This window comes from Alexandromys fortis, unplaced genomic scaffold (genome assembly GCF_014885135.2).
Source record: "Alexandromys fortis isolate MF-2015 unplaced genomic scaffold, M_Fortis_MF-2015_v1.1 scaffold_125, whole genome shotgun sequence".
Classification (NCBI taxonomy): Eukaryota; Metazoa; Chordata; class Mammalia; order Rodentia; family Cricetidae; genus Alexandromys; species Alexandromys fortis.
In genome coordinates, this window is record NW_026068026.1 from 72,788 (window position 1) to 90,711 (window position 17,924).

General features: G+C 51.9%; 2 protein-coding genes across 2 annotated transcripts; one reads left to right on the forward strand and one right to left on the reverse strand.

The window, feature by feature from the left end:
* Positions 1-542: 542 nt before the first annotated feature.
* Positions 543-2,371, forward strand: Gpr182 (G protein-coupled receptor 182). Its single transcript, XM_050163954.1, has 2 exons — positions 543-714; positions 1,081-2,371. Exon 2 carries the CDS (start codon positions 1,097-1,099, stop codon positions 2,270-2,272), a length of 1,176 nt encoding a protein of 391 aa, XP_050019911.1. The 5' UTR covers positions 543-714; positions 1,081-1,096; the 3' UTR covers positions 2,273-2,371.
* A 78-nt stretch (positions 2,372-2,449) lies between these two features.
* Positions 2,450-12,356, reverse strand: Zbtb39 (zinc finger and BTB domain containing 39). The gene is made up of 2 exons (XM_050163901.1): positions 12,211-12,356; positions 2,450-10,255 (listed from the first exon to the last, which is right to left on the reverse strand). The coding sequence occupies exon 2, from the start codon at positions 10,211-10,213 to the stop codon at positions 8,084-8,086; it is 2,130 nt and encodes a 709-aa protein (XP_050019858.1). The 5' UTR covers positions 10,214-10,255; positions 12,211-12,356; the 3' UTR covers positions 2,450-8,083.
* Positions 12,357-17,924: the final 5,568 nt, after the last annotated feature.

Below are 17,924 nucleotides of genomic sequence, written 5' to 3' on the forward strand. Positions count from 1 at the left end.
TTCCTGTGTGATTATTCAGGTCTGGGCAGCTGGGAACAAAAGAGCAGTCTCCTTCTACAGCTAAGAGCATTTGCTGCTCTGGCTGGAGCCCCGGGTTTAGCTCCCAGCACCCACATAGTGGCTCACAACCATCCAAAACTAGTTCTAAGCTCTTCGAACTTCCTCAGTCATCAGGCACACATGGTGAATCTATGTACATGCAGGCAAAATAAACTCTTACACATAAAATAAATCTTTTTTAATTAAAGAAAAAAATAATTAGAGAAAAAAGAAATTTATCACAAGGTCTGTTTTTAATTTTTTAATTAATTTTTTTCTTGAAATCTCACTTTTACTAGATACTGTAGTTGCCCCCATTTTGCAGAGATGAGAAGAACTGAGGCTTAATTAAAGTCAAGTCATACAGCTAGCGAGTCTGGGTTTCATTGCTTGCAGTTTGACACCCCCACCCCCACCACACACACAAACACACACACACGCTGTCAGTCTTTCTGGGACATCCTGTCCCCTTGGATTGGATTGGGAGAATACAGGAAAAAACCCAGCCCTCTCCTACAGAGCCTCAACCAGTGACAGCTACTACCAGCAGGCGAGCAGGGCTGCCTGGAGCCAGCCGCAGAGCTAGCTCCACATCTGTGGCCGGTGAAACCTCCTGGCAACTACCAGCCACTATCCACCAGGCTCTCCAGGATAAGTGCTCTGGGAGAAAGTCAGGTGAGTGCGTCTTCTCCCTGGGAAGACGGCAGGCAGAGACGGGAGACAAATGCTCTCTCAGAGGTGTGAGGGGTGAGTGTCTATCTATTTGTCTGTGTGTCTGTGCTGGAGACCCCTGGAGCTGGTGGTAAGCCGGCACTGCCAATGTTGGGAAGAAACCTTGTTGACGTTGTTGCAAAATGTGTCTGCTCTTGGGTCAAACTTAAGCAGTCACAGTTTGAGTTCTAAACATACTTTCAGCCCCGAAGTCTTTTCCAAAGTCCCCTAACTCCTGTGGCTTTTAGTTGGGGGGGGGGGGGGGATAGAGACTGCCGTTGGGGAAGCTCTCTCTTCTTTCTTTTACAACCCTCCCTTCTTTTTTAACAGGCCTCACCTGGTCCTCATGTCAGACAAACCCAGCCCTGGGCCAGGCCCCACTTCGGCACCCGACCATGATTTTGGAGAGATCCATAACTGGACAGAACTGCTCCACCTTTTCAACCACACCTTTTCCGATTGCCACATGGAACTCAACGAGAATGCCAAGCAAGTCGTCCTCTTCGTCCTCTACCTGGCCATCTTTGTGGTGGGCTTAGTGGAGAACATTCTGGTGATCTGCGTCAACTGGCGCCGCTCGGGCCGGGCGGGGCTGCTGAACTTGTACATCCTCAACATTGCCATCGCAGACCTGGGCATCGTCCTATCTCTGCCCGTCTGGATGCTGGAGGTCATGCTGGACTACACCTGGCTCTGGGGCAGCTTCTCCTGCCGCTTCACCCATTACTTCTACCTTGCCAACATGTACAGCAGCATCTTTTTCCTCACGTGCCTCAGCATTGACCGCTATGTCAGTCTCACCCGAGCCTCTGCCTCCTGGCAGCGCCACCAGCACCGAATACGGAGGGCCGTGTGCGCAGGCGTCTGGGTCCTCTCGGCCATCATCCCACTGCCTGAGGTGGTGCATATTCAGCTGATGGATGGCTCTGAGCCCATGTGCCTCTTCCTAGCACCTTTCGAGACGTACAGCACATGGGCCCTGGCAGTGGCCTTGTCTGCTACCACCCTGGGCTTCCTACTGCCCTTCCCTCTCATCGCGGTTTTCAACATCCTAACAGCCTGCCGCCTTCGGAAGCAGGGGAGGCCGGAGAGCAGGCGCCAGTGCCTGCTGATGTGGGCTTACATAGCCGTCTTTGTCGTCTGCTGGCTGCCCTACCATGTGTCCATGCTGCTGCTCACCCTGCATGCCACCCACATCTTCCTCCACTGCCACCTGGTTAACCTGCTCTACTTCTTCTACGAAATCATCGACTGCTTCTCCATGCTGCACTGTGTCCTCAACCCCATCCTGTACAACTTTCTCAGCCCGAGCTTCCGGGGCCGGCTGCTGAGCATTGTGGTCCGCTACCTTCCCAAGGAGCAGGCCAGGGCATCATCCTCCACCCAGCACTCCATCGTCATTACTAAGGAGGTGGACCTGCCCGGGGCAGATCTCCACCCCAACCCCATCCGAAACTCTCAGGAGGCATCTCCTCCGCCTCCGCACACCTCGGCTACACTCGGCAACTCCACAGGCAGCTAAGGTGGATTCCAGACTCTTCCAGATCTGGGGGAGGGGACAGGGGAGGAACTGGCTTGTTCAGGGTCAATTTTAAATATATCAAAACGTTGCCGTGGGGAGCGGGGGGGGGGGGGGGGGGGGGGGGGGGGGGGTGGGGGGGGGGGGGGGGTGGGTGGTGGGGGGGGGGGGGGGGGGGGGGGGGGGGGGGGGGGGGGGGGGGGGGGGGAAGGGTTGGGAAGGACAGGGCATGGGTCCTCCCTTGGTGGTAAGCTATTTGTTTGGGTCTTCTTGGCAAAGGGAGCCACACAGGTGGGGGGAGGGGTGAAATAAATCAATTTGTAGCGACAGCTGTGCTGGGATCTGAGCGCTGCGCACGTTCAGCTGGGCTTCGGAAGGCACGGAAGTGAAGGAATGTTCTGCAGAGGGAACTGGATGCCCCTGTTTCATAAATCACCCTGGCCGGAAAGAGTCCACGCCGCAGGAACCTTGCAAAACTTTGCTTTTGTGTTTGTGTGCTTGTTGATCTTCCAGCTCACTAAGCAAGTTGTGGGGATAAGGGGCCAGAGGCCAAGGACCCAGGAGGCTTCTGCCGGGCCATTCTAGCAGTACACGGCGAGTGAGCTGAGGGGGTGGGGACTACAGCCTGGCCAGTCGGCAGGCACCCCACCGCTGGCTCAGCAGGATGGTCCCTCCACCCAGCCATCCAGAAAGTGTGGCTCCATTTCCCTGTGGTACCCTCCCTTCCCCCACCCATCCTGCTCCCCCTACCCCCACCCCAAAGCTGAGGCCTCCTCACGATGACCTCCCTGTTTGAACCTAGAGAAGCACGGAGCCACCAGTGACCCCACCCCACCCCATCTCCCAGATTACCACAAAGTATCTGGGGATATTCACTCTGGGCCTCTGCCTTTGTCCCCTGCAGGTAGAGGGAAATGAGCCAAAGACTGCTTCCTCATTCCCAGAACTCTACAGTAAGTTCTCCAAAGGCCTCCCTGCCCAGCACCTTGTCTAGGAACACTATAGATAAGATGTCCTCTTGCTGACAGGCGAGTCTGCAGCCAAGGCTTGGGTGCCAGACTTGGTAAACAGGGCAGCGGACATGACTCTAGCTTCTGCCTTGTGGCCTTGGCCCCTGGGCAGCATCTGGAGGTCAATGGACTTGCAGTCTGCTCTGGTAATGGGTGACCCCATAATTTCCTCTGATCTCTTCACTGTCTCTCTTGTTCTGCTCACTGGCAGAGTCACTGAAATGGGTGTGGGTGTGTGTGTGTGTGTGCGCGCGCGCGCGCGTGCAGACAAATGCTCAAGTGTGTGCCCGTGCATACAGAAGGTCAACATCAGATGTCTCCATCAACTGATCTCCAACTTCTTTTCTCTCACTAAACCTCCAGAGCTCCAGGGATCCGTCCGTCCGTCCGTCACACCAGTTCAGCTTTCAGAAACCTCAACCCCTACTTACCAGACCAATCCCTCAGCCGCTCCTCTAGCGCAAGCACTGCCAATGTGCAGAGGGAGCCAACACTGACTCTGTGTGCTGGCTCCACAGCTGACAGGCTCTTAAGTTAGAGGCAGCTCCTCAGGGGCAGAGTTCAAGGCTAACCCGGAAGTCTTAGTTGCTGCTCAAGTTACAGTAAAAATTTAACCAATGCAGAAATTGCATTAAAAACCCTTCTTCACTTGTCCCCATTTACGATGAAGGCGAAGTCCTGATGCCCACACCACTGTGACACTGGTACACATCTTCCACCCTGAGACCAGGTGTCACTGAGCAAATCTCCTGAGGGCTGTTCCACCCGGAAGAGAAGAGCAGAAATAGATACACTGACTACCAGGCTGTTCTCCTCAGCAGACATTTACCAAGCAGATGACTAGCCAGGCCTCAGGCTTCAGGACCAAAGGGACCACAGGTCATGTTCTGAGGGAAAACACTACGACCTAGCTTACAAAACGCCAACCTCTGCCTCCTGTTCACTCTTCCTTTACCACCCCATCTGCCTCCCACACTACTTCACCATACAGTGGCAATAGCAAGAGCCCTTGCTGCCTGACTCTGGGCTGAGAGCTCTGCAGAGGCCCACTATACTCTCCAGGCTGCAAGACCACCTCAGGGATGCTTCCCTGAGACACTGATTACTTGACTTCAATTCCCACTAAAAAGAACAGCCAACACACCGGTCCTGGGGAATTCCAGCGTCAGGAAAACACAATGTGTTGTCTGAAAGAATCCTGGCATCTGCGGGGCTGGTGTGAGCTCTGGAGGCCAGCCAGAGTCAGATGCTGAACTCGGGGCCTGAGCAAACAGGCATGGGCACAGAAAAAGAACTCCCACTTCAAATTTCTTTCTTTTTTCTTTTTTATTCTAAATAAAAACCACACTTTGTGCTGAACAATGGAATATAAAAGAATCAGATGTAGGATTTTAGACGTCTACTATTTGGGGAAAAAGGTTTACAAAATATACAAAACTTTACAGCAGATAGTAAACACTTAAATATTAGGAGGTCAGTACTTCTTAATTTAATGGAAGGGTTAGACATCAACAGCTTCTCTGCTTCACCAGACTTGAGCTACTCCAGGTGGGGGAGGGTGGGACTGACGAGGAAGGTGTCGAACATCATCCCGTGTCGTTTGTTCTGACACTGGCTGTGATGTGGAACTACGCTGAACGCATGTTGTCACCCACTTTCTGACTCATGTGGAGCAACACTTGGGGAGAGGGAGAGGACATGTAGGTACTCCCAGACAGGCAGAGACTACTTCATAGGGCCCACTCCCTTGCCAACAAACTCAGTGTCCATCTAGAAAGGGATTTAAATTAATTTTCAAAGTTGAGTAGTATAGGGTCTAGTGGAAAGGGCACAGCAGGAGGCCAAAAGAGGAAGACAATCAGTAGCAAAATCCTGCCTGGAAAAAGCACTGAAGTTTACAGGTTCGCCCTGTAGACAGGGGGCTGTAAATGTCACGATAAAATAAAATATGATTCTTACCTATTTCCTGGTTCTTAGGGTTACCTGACCCCCACCAATACCACTTCTTTTCTTCCCAACTAACCATGAACTTCGGGGACTCCAAAGAATCTCAAAACTTAGAACCAAATAGTAGGGTTCATTCAGTAGAGCTTCCAGCCAGTGTATGACATCACTGAGCCATCAGGGGTCACCCGCAGCATCCAAGGAAACATCTTGTTCTCTGGCCACAGACAGCCGTGCTGCTTATGCCGGCTTACAGCACCAACATTACAATTTCCCTTAGGAAACAAGCTAGGAATGTTCTCGTTTGACTTAACGCTCTCCAAACAGTCAGCCAGCAGCCCGGGTGACTGCTGGGCAGAGTTCTGAAAACTCTGCAGGTGGGTCCTGAGTACAGACTGAAGGGAGGGGGAGGCAAAGATGGAACATTCTAGGGTCAGAGAGAACTCTAACGCAATACAGCGGGGATAGTGCTAAACGGAAATTCACAAGGGAGGCAAACGTGAAATCAAATGGGTATCAAAAACTAAAACTGCAAAACACCTTCCACCAGGTAGTCTGGGTACCCTTCACTACCATGTAACGTTTCAAGTAAATCAACTCAAGAGAAGAACGAACTAGATTCGGGGAAAGCAAACAACTTCACACAGAAGGGGAGACAGGAACAGATGTGGGGCTACCCACAGAGGCGTGGTTAGGACAAGCGAGCCTCATGAGACACTGCTTCCACCTGCTACATGTCTGACTGGGACCAAGTGGATCTCCCTGATCAACTAACCTCGAGGGACCAGAGGGCACAGTTTGGTTTTAGTGTTTAAAGGGCAAAAGTTCAAAGATCTGCTTTTTGGTTTATGGCAAAAAGGGAAAACTTCACAGTTTCAGGTTAAGTAGACAGACTGACCACCCAGCATCCACGATGCCATAAGCTATAGAAAAGGGTTTCTCCACTCTCGGTGACCTGGCTGAGGCCTGGGAAGTCTCTGTCCCCCCATCAGCCGGTCCACACTCCTCCTCACCAGCAGTCTCATGAAGCTCAGCAGCTCCACCTGCAGCCTGTTACCCATCCCCAAGGAAAGGAATCTCATGAGAAGGCGGCCTTTGACCAGCCACTGTCAGAGGCCCATCACGTGAGCCCCCGGATGCCCCGGGCATTTCTTTACTCAAGGCTTCCCCAGCCCAAGGACAAGGCTTTGCTTTGCCTGTGTCTTAAGATACGTGGACAGGAGGCCGCCCACGCTGGATGGATAAAAACTGTGCGAAAACCTGCATGTGACTTGATCTAGGTTTGTTCTGCTAGAGACTACCCCTGGAGAAGCGAAAATGTGCTCCTTAAAAGGCCTGGCACGTCTTCCCGTGCTTGCACGCCTGTCCTCCAAATCCACAGCCAGACCCGTCTGGTAGAATATGGTTCCTTGCTTGAGAGAAACTAATTTTCCTACAGTCACTTATCAAAAAGAGATGCTGGGTAATACGTATACAAAATAAAAATAAATAAATATTGATGTCTAAAAAGGCTTTGTGAGTTAATTAAAACCACTTGTTTATGGAATAGCCCAGGGTGCTGCTGAGTCCCACCAGGGGCAGTGGCAGTGGCTGGGCCCAAAACTAGGGACTCTCAGAGCTCACCTGAGCAGGGTGAGGTAGTATGAGCTACTGAGGTGCCATCTTATAAGTATGCAAGATCAAAGGTTCTCTCCTCCAGCCTTTTTTGGGCAAGGCCCTTTCAAAGACTAAGGAGCCAAACAGCCACACGGAAGGCCTAAGCCAGCTACCATCCAAGAGCGCCCCCTGGAGGCGATGCTCAGCATCAACGCCAAACTCCCATACTTTTACTACCAAGTAAACAAGGTACCCATGTGAGACCGTCAGAGCGCACACCCTGCCATATACCACCAGTCAATCGGGTTCCTTAAATCCCGAAGGGCTCACGATCCACCGCCTCACAGGGTCTTCTCGTCTACGCTGTAGGCCAAACCATCCTGAGTGGGAGACTTGATGTGAATTAAGGCAAGACTGCTGCTGTCAGAAGTCTCCTCCGTGCCCGGGAGACGCGGGGCTAAGGAGATGGCCAGGTGACAGATGACTACATTGAGTGGCTCTCTGTCCTCTGACAGAAGGCTTGACATCCAGGGCTATACTCTAAAAAAATCATGTTTCTTTGGAAACGAGGAAAAAGAAGGGCATCTTCTTCCATCCATCCAGGCTTCCCATCGGGTGGCACCATGGGACACCCAAAGCTTGCCAACCTAAACAGAAAGCTTGGTCCTCAGTTTAGATCTAGCTGACAAGAGATTTTCAATCTAATCGGGAGATTTGAGAAGCGGAGCAAGTAGCGCCCTCAGCTCCTGACACCTTGTCCCTACTGAGGGGGTGGGACCCCGAGATGAACTGCCCTGCCCTGTTGCTCATCCTTCCAAATGACTACATTCCCCAAACCTTCTCAGAGCTGTTGTCCCGCCAAAGGTTGGGCAGTCACCCCCACAGTGAAAACCTCTCTCCACCTCTTCTATCCAGTGAGGCTGCTGGTAGGTTCTTAGCAGCATAAAAATCTATCAGTAAAAAACTAAAACAAGAGAAACTGGCAAAGGGGACCTAGTAGACAGGCCCACTTGACTAGATCCTAAAGACCAGCCTCAAAATAACCAAGAATGCAGCCCTGTGTGAGCAAGAACAGGTATGGAGGTAAACGCACCAGGCTGCTGCCTCTCGCAAACAAACAGTACCAGCTTGTGTGCTCTTTCTTCTCTCAACGCGATACAGAGAATTCCTAGCAAGGCAAACTGTAGCGTCAGCTGGGAAGGACCCTCTAGAAAATCACTACCCGGCTGCCACCTGGGAGCCCCCCGGCTCTGCGGAGACCCCGTCAGCTGTCGGGGTTCTTCTCAGTCTCTTTGGAATGGATAATGTACATGAAGGTCTGCTCAATGGTGAAGTCAGGCGGAAGGCTGCCCTTGTGGACACCGACATGTTTGCTCATGAGGTTAAGGGTGGAACTGTAGTGGCCACAGACTGTACAGCGGTACATGAGCGCCCCCGAGTGCGTCTTGAGGTGGCACTTGATGGTCGAGCGACCTCGGAAGAACTTGTGACACACCTTGCACTGGTAAGGTTTCTCACCCGTGTGGATCCGCCGGTGGTAGTTGAACTCACTCGTGTGGGCAAACCTCTTCCCACAGACCTTGCAGCTATACTTGCTGTTGGCAGGCTGGCCCTGCAAAGCCAGCTCCTCACTCAAAAACTCCTCCGTGGGCAGCTTCCGCTTCTGGAGGGCGAGGTGCTGTAGCCCCAGAGCAGGCCGCGTGTCAAAGCCACTGGTACATTTGTGCTGGCTGACATGGTAGCGGTAGGCAGCCTCAGACCGGAAGCTCTGGCTGCATAAGTGGCAGCGGAACAGGGTGTCCTCCAGGCTTTGGTGCACAGCCATGTGCTTCTCTAGGAGGTGCCAGTCCACAAAGCTACTGGCACAGACTGAACAGGAGAAGACCGAAATGCCCAGGTGAGAGAGAGTGTGCCACATGAGGCTGCACAGGTTGAGGTGGCGCTGGTCACAGACGCTGCAGGCCTGGCCCTTCAAGTTCAGATGGTCAAGGATGTGGCCTCGGACCACGTGGAAATCTTTGGCCAACGCTTTCCCACAAGCAGCACACTTCAACTCTGGGGAGGCCGCCCCTGGAAAGAGACCCAGTTTCCCAGAAAGGGGCTCGTTAGGGTGGACAATGACGTTGTTCTCAAATATGCCGTCCCGTCGATGCAGCGTCAGCTGCCACTGAGTAAAGAATTTCGTTTCACACATGTCACAGGAAAACAGGAAAATACCGATGTGGGACAGGACATGGGTCACCCGGGAGTTCCGGTCCTGGAAGTGGGTCTCGCAGACCTTGCAGTTACCTGTGAGCAAGTCCACATGGTCCCGAGCGTGCTGCCGGATCAGCTGAATGTTGGGCTCCAGAACTTTCTTGCATACCTGACAGGGCATGGCCTTATTCTCCCGGTTGTCACTGTCACCAAAAGTCAGGTCATCCTCGCTGTCATCACTCAGCTCGATCACCTCCTCAGTTGTCCCAATCTCTTCAGCCGGGTCCTCGAACTGCAAATCCTCGTCCCCCAGGTCCTCCAGCTGGAGCTCGTCCACCTGCCCAAAGCCTGGATCTTTGGAGTGGTCGCTATTGCTCAAACAGGAGTTGGTCCCAGCTGTAACGTCTATGGCACTATCGGAGGCGAAGAAGCCGCTTTTACTGAAGTCTCCATTGCTCTGAACTTTGTATGGCTGGCAAGAACTCGCGCTGGTCTGGATGCCCGTGCTGACAGTGCCTAGGACTGGCTGGGTCACCACAGTAGGAACAGATGTGAATGAAACAGGGGCATCGTGGTCTTCCGTCTTTGGTGGCAAGGGCAGTTGTGGCAGGGGCAAGCTGTGATTGGCGTCACTGACAACACTCCTTTCTTCCTCTTTATAACTCCCTCCAGCATCAGTAGGCAACGCATAGTTTCTCTCAGGACCAAAGTGTTCCCCACTTCCCCGGAGTTCCCCAAGAGGGTGGGTGGGATCTACTGAAGGGCACCTCAGAGTACCAGACTGGCTCTCACTGGTCAAGGACTTGGCTACTGCAGTGCTCTCCAGGTCGGGGAACGTGGAGTGGCAGGCCCGAAGCAGGTCCTCCATACCCAGACGCTCGGCGACCTCATAGATCACCCCAACGTTGATCAGGTCTGTGAAAAGCTCCGAGGTGTAGACAAAGCTCAGAATCTTCTCGAAGTTGGCAGGAGTGATGAAGTCCACCACATAGGTCCGGGCGGCATCGAGCCCAGTATTCAAGAAGAGGTTCTGGAAGTAGCCAGCTGCGCACGCCAGCACTGCCTTGTGGGCAGGAAAGGAGCGGCTGCCCACCACGATCGTGACATCGCACATGGTCTCTGACAGCCGGCACTTGTTGAGTTCCTTCAGCAGGTTGTTGGGGTGGTTGGTGCTTTGCAGTTTGATTCTCATGCCCATCTTAGCAGCTCCTAGGAAGTGGCCTCTATCAGCAAGGTCAATCTGTGGACAAGACAAAAAAAAGATAGCCAGACATCCCTAGAAAGGAACTCTGTATAGGACACCACCGCTCTAAATGTGCCCTGGGTGAGCAGGGGTAAGCGGACAGGAGAACCGGAGAACAAGGGAGGAGCGTGGTCTGTTCCCTGTATAAACCCAACTAGAGAACTGTCATGATGAAACCACAAAGGGATGAGAAAAAAGTCTAAGAATCTGGGCTTGCAGACAGCTCAGTCATTAGAAGCATCCGCGGTTCATAGAGGACCCAGGTTCCATGCCCAGCACCAACATGTCTGTAACTCTAGTTCCAGGGGATCTGACACCTTCTGCTGGTCTCTTCAGGCAACAGAACCACACAGTACACTTATGTACATGTAGGTGAGCACTCATACACAGGAAACAAAAATAAACAAATCCTTTTTAAAAAACCTAAGAGCCGGGCGATGGTGGCGCACGCCTTTAATCCCAGCACTCGGGAGGCAGAGGCAGGCAGATCTCTGTGAGTTCGAGACCAGCCTGGTCTACAGAGCTAGTTCCAGGACAGGTTCCAAAGCCACAGAGAAACCCTGTCTTGAAAAACCAAAAAAAAAAAAACCTAAGAGACCAGGTTTATATACCAATAGCATATACCTATAATTCTAGCACTCGGATGGTTTGGGCCAGAATATCAGGAGTTCTAGGACAGTCTGGGCTATGAAGAGCGATGTGGCTGCAGGTGTCTGGCTACGAGTTTTCCACTGAACACAATCATCTGTACGGCCAAAACAGCGGGCTCCATCTTTTTATTAACCTCCTAAGTCAAGTTTCCCTTGTCATTTAAAGTCTATCCTCTTCCCTCACAATGTCAAATGCCACAAATCAACTTGAACACCATTATCAAAGCACCACTGGCTACTGAGAACGTGGTAAGGTGTCTACTTTTAGCTGTCTGTCACTAATAAAGCTCACACTCTTTCTTTCTTTCTTTTTTACTTTTTTGAGACAGGGTCTTATGTAGCCCAGGCTGACTTTGAAACTGCTGTTACTAAGGATGGACTTGAACTCATCATGATCCTCCTGCCTCCACCTCCCAAATGCTAGATTACAAGTGTGAGCCACCAGACCCAGTTCAAAATCTCACCCTCTAGAATTCCCATCTCGCCCTTCCCAGGCTACGTGCCTATCCCTGGCCCTCCCCAGAGCCATTCTGGACGCCGCTGGAACTACTACTATCGATGACGATGACGCTAAACTAACAACCAAGGAAGAATGCAAAGCAAACACAACTGTGGTATTTTAACATTACTTAGGTATGCTGGATTTCTCCTTGCCTCTAACAATTGGTTGCCTTATGAAAGACATCGATTGCATAGGAAAGATTCCTTCAAGCCTTTTTAATACTTTTTCCCCTTTCGGCTCCCGCACACCTCGGAAGAACAGTCAGCTAAAGCCAGTCACATGTTTGTGCGGCTCACAACTCGCCCTGAGCAGCACAGCCCCTTTCTCCATCGCACCAGGTCCTATCAACAATTCCCAACTTTCTCCGGGGCCCAGCACTCGTCTGAGTACTACTGGGTACCAACCACGCGTCTCCCGGGCCCTGGCGGTCACTCATCCACCGTGGGAGGGTCCGGGTACCCGGTAGATTTGCAACTTGCAAGGAGTGTGCCCCAAGGGTCTGGCGGCGCCGCGGTCGCCCCTCCGTGCAATCCGCCGAGGGAGAGGCAGGACGGGGCTGGGGCGCACCACCGCGGGGAGGGGGCATCTCGGTCGTCCCAGGCAGCGCGAGCTGCCCCCGCAAGACACAGGCCGGGCGCCGCGGGAGCCGGCCGAGCCGAGGCCCGAGAGCCGCGGCCCGGTCGCCGGGAGGGAGATCGAGCCGGCTGGGGACACCGGCAGGGCGCGCCCAGCCAGGGCGACAGAAAGGCCGAGCGGGAGTCCGGCTCGGCCAGGGGCAGCCCTCACCCGGCCGCGCTTACCCGGCTCCGCGGGGTCCGAGCACCATCGCCGCCGCCGCCTCACACAAAGGCCCCGGCCCGCCGTGCCCGGCCCGACGAGGAGGCGGCGCCGCCGGCCGCGGCCAGACTCTCCATCCGCCGAGCCGCTCGCCGCGCCGGCCCGGGCCGCCCCGGCCGCCCGGCCCGCAGCGCCCCCCGCCGTCCCGGAGGAGGCAGCGCCCCCCGCCGCACGGCCCGCAGCGCCCCCCGCCGCACGGGAGGAGGCAGCGCCCCCCGACGGCCGGGCGGAGCCAGGAGCCCACACTTAGCCCCTGGGGAGTGAAAAGCCGGGTTCAAGCCTGTCTTCCAACAGCTTTACAAAGACTTACAAGCTTATTTGGTTAATTTATGTCTCCTCCTGTGAGCTTTCTGAAGGCAGGAATCCGTGGTTTTGCAAGAGCCCGTATTTCGCGTTTTGTTTGTCACTCTTCCTAGGTGCTTTCTGAATTTATGCGGGCATAGGTGTGTGTGAGTGTGTGGCATGGGGGACAGGGGTGGGTGGATGAACAAACAGAGTATTTCAGGTTAGGTCCCTGGGAAGCTCTTCTGATATTCCAAAACTGACCCTCTCTCCTCCAGATTCCCTGCACTTTGACAACCTCGGCCACTTCCTAAACTGGTTTCCCTGAGTAGACCGCCATTGCTCGCCTTCACCCTTCCGAGCCCTCTCTTCAAAAGCTCCTGCTCAAGACTAGCCATAAAACCAAAGCTGTCTCCCCTGCCTACAGTAGACATCCAGGCGCAACTCCAGAATAGGCATACGGCAGGATGTAGTCATTCTTGATGGGTAAATAGCAAGAAGATGCAGCAGGTATTGTTAACTAATCTAAGCCAGTTTGGCCAGTCAGTATTTCTTTCATGGGTAAGTGGTGTGTTTTCATTCCCACCACCAAGTGGTAGATGACACTGAGAGCAAGTGGCGTATCAAAGACTCCAGATAGTCAAGATTTATTAGCCGGGTCCGTCCTCTGGCAATGACAATGTTGCTGCCCTTTTGAACTGTGCAGTTACTGGCACAGATCAGATCATCACATGACTAAGCCCCTTGACCTGGAGGCGGGAGGGGGGGGGGTGTATTTAAGAAGCCCTGCCCCGTCTCTGATTTATAGGAAAGGTCTACCTTCTCTCCTATAGTTACTTACAAAGTAATGAATTTCTTTGTGACATTTTCATATCTATTTAGTTTTGTTTGGCCCGCCACCACCATCTCTTCTCTTCCTCCATCTCCCTCGCAAGTTAATGGGAGACAGAAACAGGAAGACTATACCTGGCAGGTTGAACGTTCTGTTTGCCATTAGGACAGATAAAGAATTAAGTTCCTGTCTGTCCTGTGTTAAGTCCTTGCAAGCTAAGGTTTTCAATTGTAATTAAGAAGTTCCTGTTTGTTCGCTGTTAAACCCTAGTTAAAGAATAGTTCGTGTTTGTCCTGTGTTAAATCCTTGCAAAATAAGGTTTCTATTTCTAATTAAAAAGAAGTTCCTGTTTCTAAGGGCTGAAGTCAACTTCTTGCAACCCCGTTTCTCCCTTCTCTCTGTATCCCTCTGACAATGTGTAACTACCAACCCTCTTCAGGACGCCAGTGGGGGCTGCTCTCTCAAATCCTGACTTGGGAGGGAGGCAGCCAGCTGGCCAGTGCCGGGTGTACCCCAAAATACAATTTGCTTTAGTTGGACAGCTGTGGACTTAGTTTTTGTTTTTTCCTCCTCAAGAATCTCAGGTTTAACAGAAGGAGGGGAAGAAAAGAATACAAGGGTCAAGGGAAGGGGGATTGTGGCAGACCGTCACTGGTGAGGGACTCAAGGGGTTCCACTCCTTTCCGGGACATCTAGGCAGTGTCTTCCTTAGGGTGTGCATTGCTGTGATAAAAACACCATGACCAAAAGCAACTCATAGGGTGTTAGGAACCAGATTCTCTCCCCTGAAAACTCCCCACTCCCCACCACCCCCACATCCCAGCCCACCTTGAGCAACTCAGCACCAGCGGCCAAAAGCAAAATGTCATCACCAGCCGCCAAATGTGAAATGCATGCCCTTTTAAAAAGTCCCTGCCATCACTGGCCCACTTTTCTCCTGCCTCCATTAGAGGTGGCCTTTCGCTCCCCGCCCCCCAATAAATGGCTTGCATGATCTGTTGCATGGTGTGATCTCTGAAGCATCCCTTGGCTCCAATGGCCAAAGTACTCCTCAGCCACTAAACCCTGACGTAGGGGTTTCTATGGGCTGACAAATCATGAGGGGAAGCCATGGCAGGAACCCAGAGGCAGAAACTGAAGCGGAGGCCAGGGAGAAACACGGCTTACTTACTGGCTTGCTTCTCCTACCGCGTGACCTGCCTAGGAGCCACACCATCCACGGTGGGCTAGGCCCTTCCCATACAGATCTGCGACAAGACCATGCTCCCACAGGCTTACCCGTAGCCTCGTCACGTGGAGGCGGTCTCAGTTGAGGTTTCTCTCTCTCTCTCTCTCTCTCTCTCTCTCTCTCTCTCTCTCTCTCTCTCTCTCTTTCTTTCTCTCTCTCGACCCTAGCAGGTAGCAAACTGACCAGAAACTAGACACGGGCAGCTGATGGTCGCGGGCTTGGAGGACACCCACCTACCGGAGGGTGGATGAGCGGTTCACGATTGCTGAGACAGTTTTCTTCAGTAATTTACCCATACGCCTATAAACTTATAAATAACCCCTCACTCAAGCTCCTAATTAAATGCATTGGTTTACCAAGCTAGGTTTCCAACCTGGGACAAAAGGATGAGGTGCCTGTTTAACATAACAAAGCGGATACTGCGGGCCAGATTCTCCCTAAATTCCTCAAGCCCTACCTGCTACAGGGCCCTCCTGGCTGGCATATCCCACCCCCACCCTGAACTTTCCAGCCCAGGGCCCTGGCTGCCCTTCCCTATATAATCCAGCTGTTTTGGTTACCCACTCTTTTTGTACCCCTGGGTTTTGTGGCTGCTGCACTGGGTTCACCTGCTTTCTTCTCTCTCTCTTCCTCCTCCTTCTCTCCCCATGGCCTAGATCAGGGTCATGTACACTTTAGACTCTCCCAGAGGTCCCTGCCTCTGGCTGTACTCTCTCATGTAGCTACAATAAACCTCCTCCACCTAGGAGCAGTCATCTTTCATTTCTTTACTCCTCCTCCTCCTCCTCCTCCTCCTCCTCCTCCTCCTCCTCCTCCTCCTTTTTTCATTCACAAACCAAGCTAGATTCAGGTGGAGTTATCTTTGGTCTGCCATTGGTGTCTTCTCTGGGGTGAATAGATATTTGTCTCCCACAAAAGTTTGCACAACAGTCATGCAACCTGTTCTTCTAGTTTGGGGTGAGGGGGTTCACTGTGCCCTGCCATGGGAGAGTTACTCGAAAGTTGATGTTCTATTCCAATGACAGGTCCAGCTCCCCCAGCTGGGAAAGGCAGTGCCCAGAGCTCCCCCAATTGGGCAAGGCAGAGCCCAGAGCTCAGGCATGGCTCTAGAGCCAGGCACAGGTCTCACCAGATCTGCTCCACCTCTCTCACCCGCTGCCCTAGTCTTCTTTGGAGAGAGCTCAGTCAGCTTCACCAGCTAGCAAACCACCGGAAAGGTGCAGACCAAAGTGTGCTGTTTGTTCCCTAGCGCTGTGAGAAGACAGCCACCATACGGTCACAATGCCACTGCAGGAGCCAGCCATGGTCAGCAACATATGAACAGACCACCCAAAGGAAGTTCTTTACTTCCAGCCATGATCACCTGCCAGAGTAGGACTCAGCCATCAAGTTTAATGGAGGCCTGAGTCTCAGTAGTTTATCCTGAAGCAATACCTGGTTGCAGGAAGGACCATAAACTAAGATTACCTGAGTACCACCCAAGAACAGACCATTCAAAGGAAACGCCTAAAGTTCCAACTGCTGTAGATAGGACCACCTGCCAGTACACACTCATCAGGACACCCCTACACAAATGTCAGCCAATCATGGGTCCTGAACCTTAGAAACCCCTCACCCCCACCTTTACTACTATAAAACCCAAGTCTAACCAAGCTCGGGGCTCTGCGTTTATTCCAATATGTTGACCATGTGGAGAGACCAAGTTTTCAAACTTGCATAAAATAAAGGCTCTTTGCATACAGGACTCAGTCTCCTTGTTGGCTTTTGGGGGACTTCGTGGATTTGGGCATAACAGCTACGTGTGCACATAACTACAGGGGAAGGACTTTAGTAGGGGGGTTAGGTCTCTGTAGACTTCGACCTCTTTAGAACAGGAAGAGGAGGGTCTCAATCCCACCTTGCTTCTTTAGTACAGTAAATAGGAATTTGAGAAGATGAACATCAAATGCCCAGCGTTTGGAAGGCAGGAGGATTTGGGGGATCTGAGGCCAGCCTGGGCTAAGTAGTGAGGAAAGAAAGAGAGGGGGAGAGAGATTTTTGGAGACTGATTTCCTGATATCCCCGGCGCTGTAATATTCGCCTGCCCCACCAGAGAGCAACCTCTCTGCATCTATGTTCTACTTGGCAGACAATTGCTGCAGCTTAGCATACAATGCCAGACTCCAGGTCTGAGCAGAACCAACTCATGGGGCTTTCACAGCCCTAAGAAATTCTCCCATGCCCGCAAACGTGTATCAAATGCTCTGCAGAAGGCTCACTTTGGAAGGTCAAATAGGTGTTTTTTAGGGAATGGCTCTATCTGGAGTACGGTGACTTTTTTTTTTTGCAACATAATATTTTTATTGATTATTTGGGAATTTCACACAATTCACCTCAATCACACTTGCTTCCCCTTCCTCCCAGGTCCATTCTCCCACCCTTGCTCCCCCCCCCCAAAAAAAAAAGATGGACCAAGTGCAATCTCCATTGCTCATATAAGCATCAGGGCATGGGCAGCCCCTCAAAGATAACTGAGTCCTCCCTCTGGCCTCTCCCTGGTGTGGGAAGTCCTTCTGTATATCTGTTGCTTTTATTGGTTAATAAAGAAGCTGCTTTCAGCTAATGGCTTAACAGAATATAGCCAGGCGGGAAAAGATACATAGAGAGAGAGAGAGTAGGCAGAGTTAAAGGATGTCATGAGCCTCGTGGTAAAATATAAAATAATGGAAATAGGTTGATTCTAGATGTAAGAGTTTGTTAGCAATATGATTAGGCTATTGGCCAAACAGTATTGCAGATCATATAGTTTCTGAGTTGTTATTTCAAGTCTGGGAATAAGCAGGTGGCTTCCAACAACAGATTGGCACACCAACGTGGGTAACTACATTTACACAAAAACCTGAGAGAGCTTGAAATGGAATTCTAGATACAAAAAAAAAAAAAAAGAGTTTAACTCAGCTTCTTGCTGTGTTTACTAGAAGCAAGCAGAGGCATGATTCCTTTAAGAGAGGTCTTTCTTCCTGATTCAGTGGTAGCAGGGAAAAAAAGGGCAGTTTTTCCAAACAGCAGCTTCCTGGGCCATGCTGCCAGGATGAACTCTGGCTCTTTCAGGAGTTCAAGCATGTAAATGGGGTTTGTAAGCAGAGGGCTACAACTTGCTCAATGGCAACAAACATAGACCCACTGTGTGCCTGAAAATGGGGTTGGGAGCATGGCTCACGCTAAACAGACCTCCGCCATGTTAAGCTAGGCAGAGACAAAAGGCAAAGCAGCCTTAGTCTTAGTAATATGCTTAACATTTTAAGGAGTGCTTCTGGACAGAAAAGGATTTCATATACACATTAGGACAGATTCAG

Excerpts from the sequence above, each read along its gene's own strand:
- Gpr182 (XM_050163954.1), top strand. The coding sequence starts at position 1,097 with ATGTCAGACAAACCCAGCCCTGGGCCAGGCCCCACTTCGGCACCCGAC.
- Zbtb39 (XM_050163901.1), bottom strand. The coding sequence starts at position 10,213 with ATGGGCATGAGAATCAAACTGCAAAGCACCAACCACCCCAACAACCTG.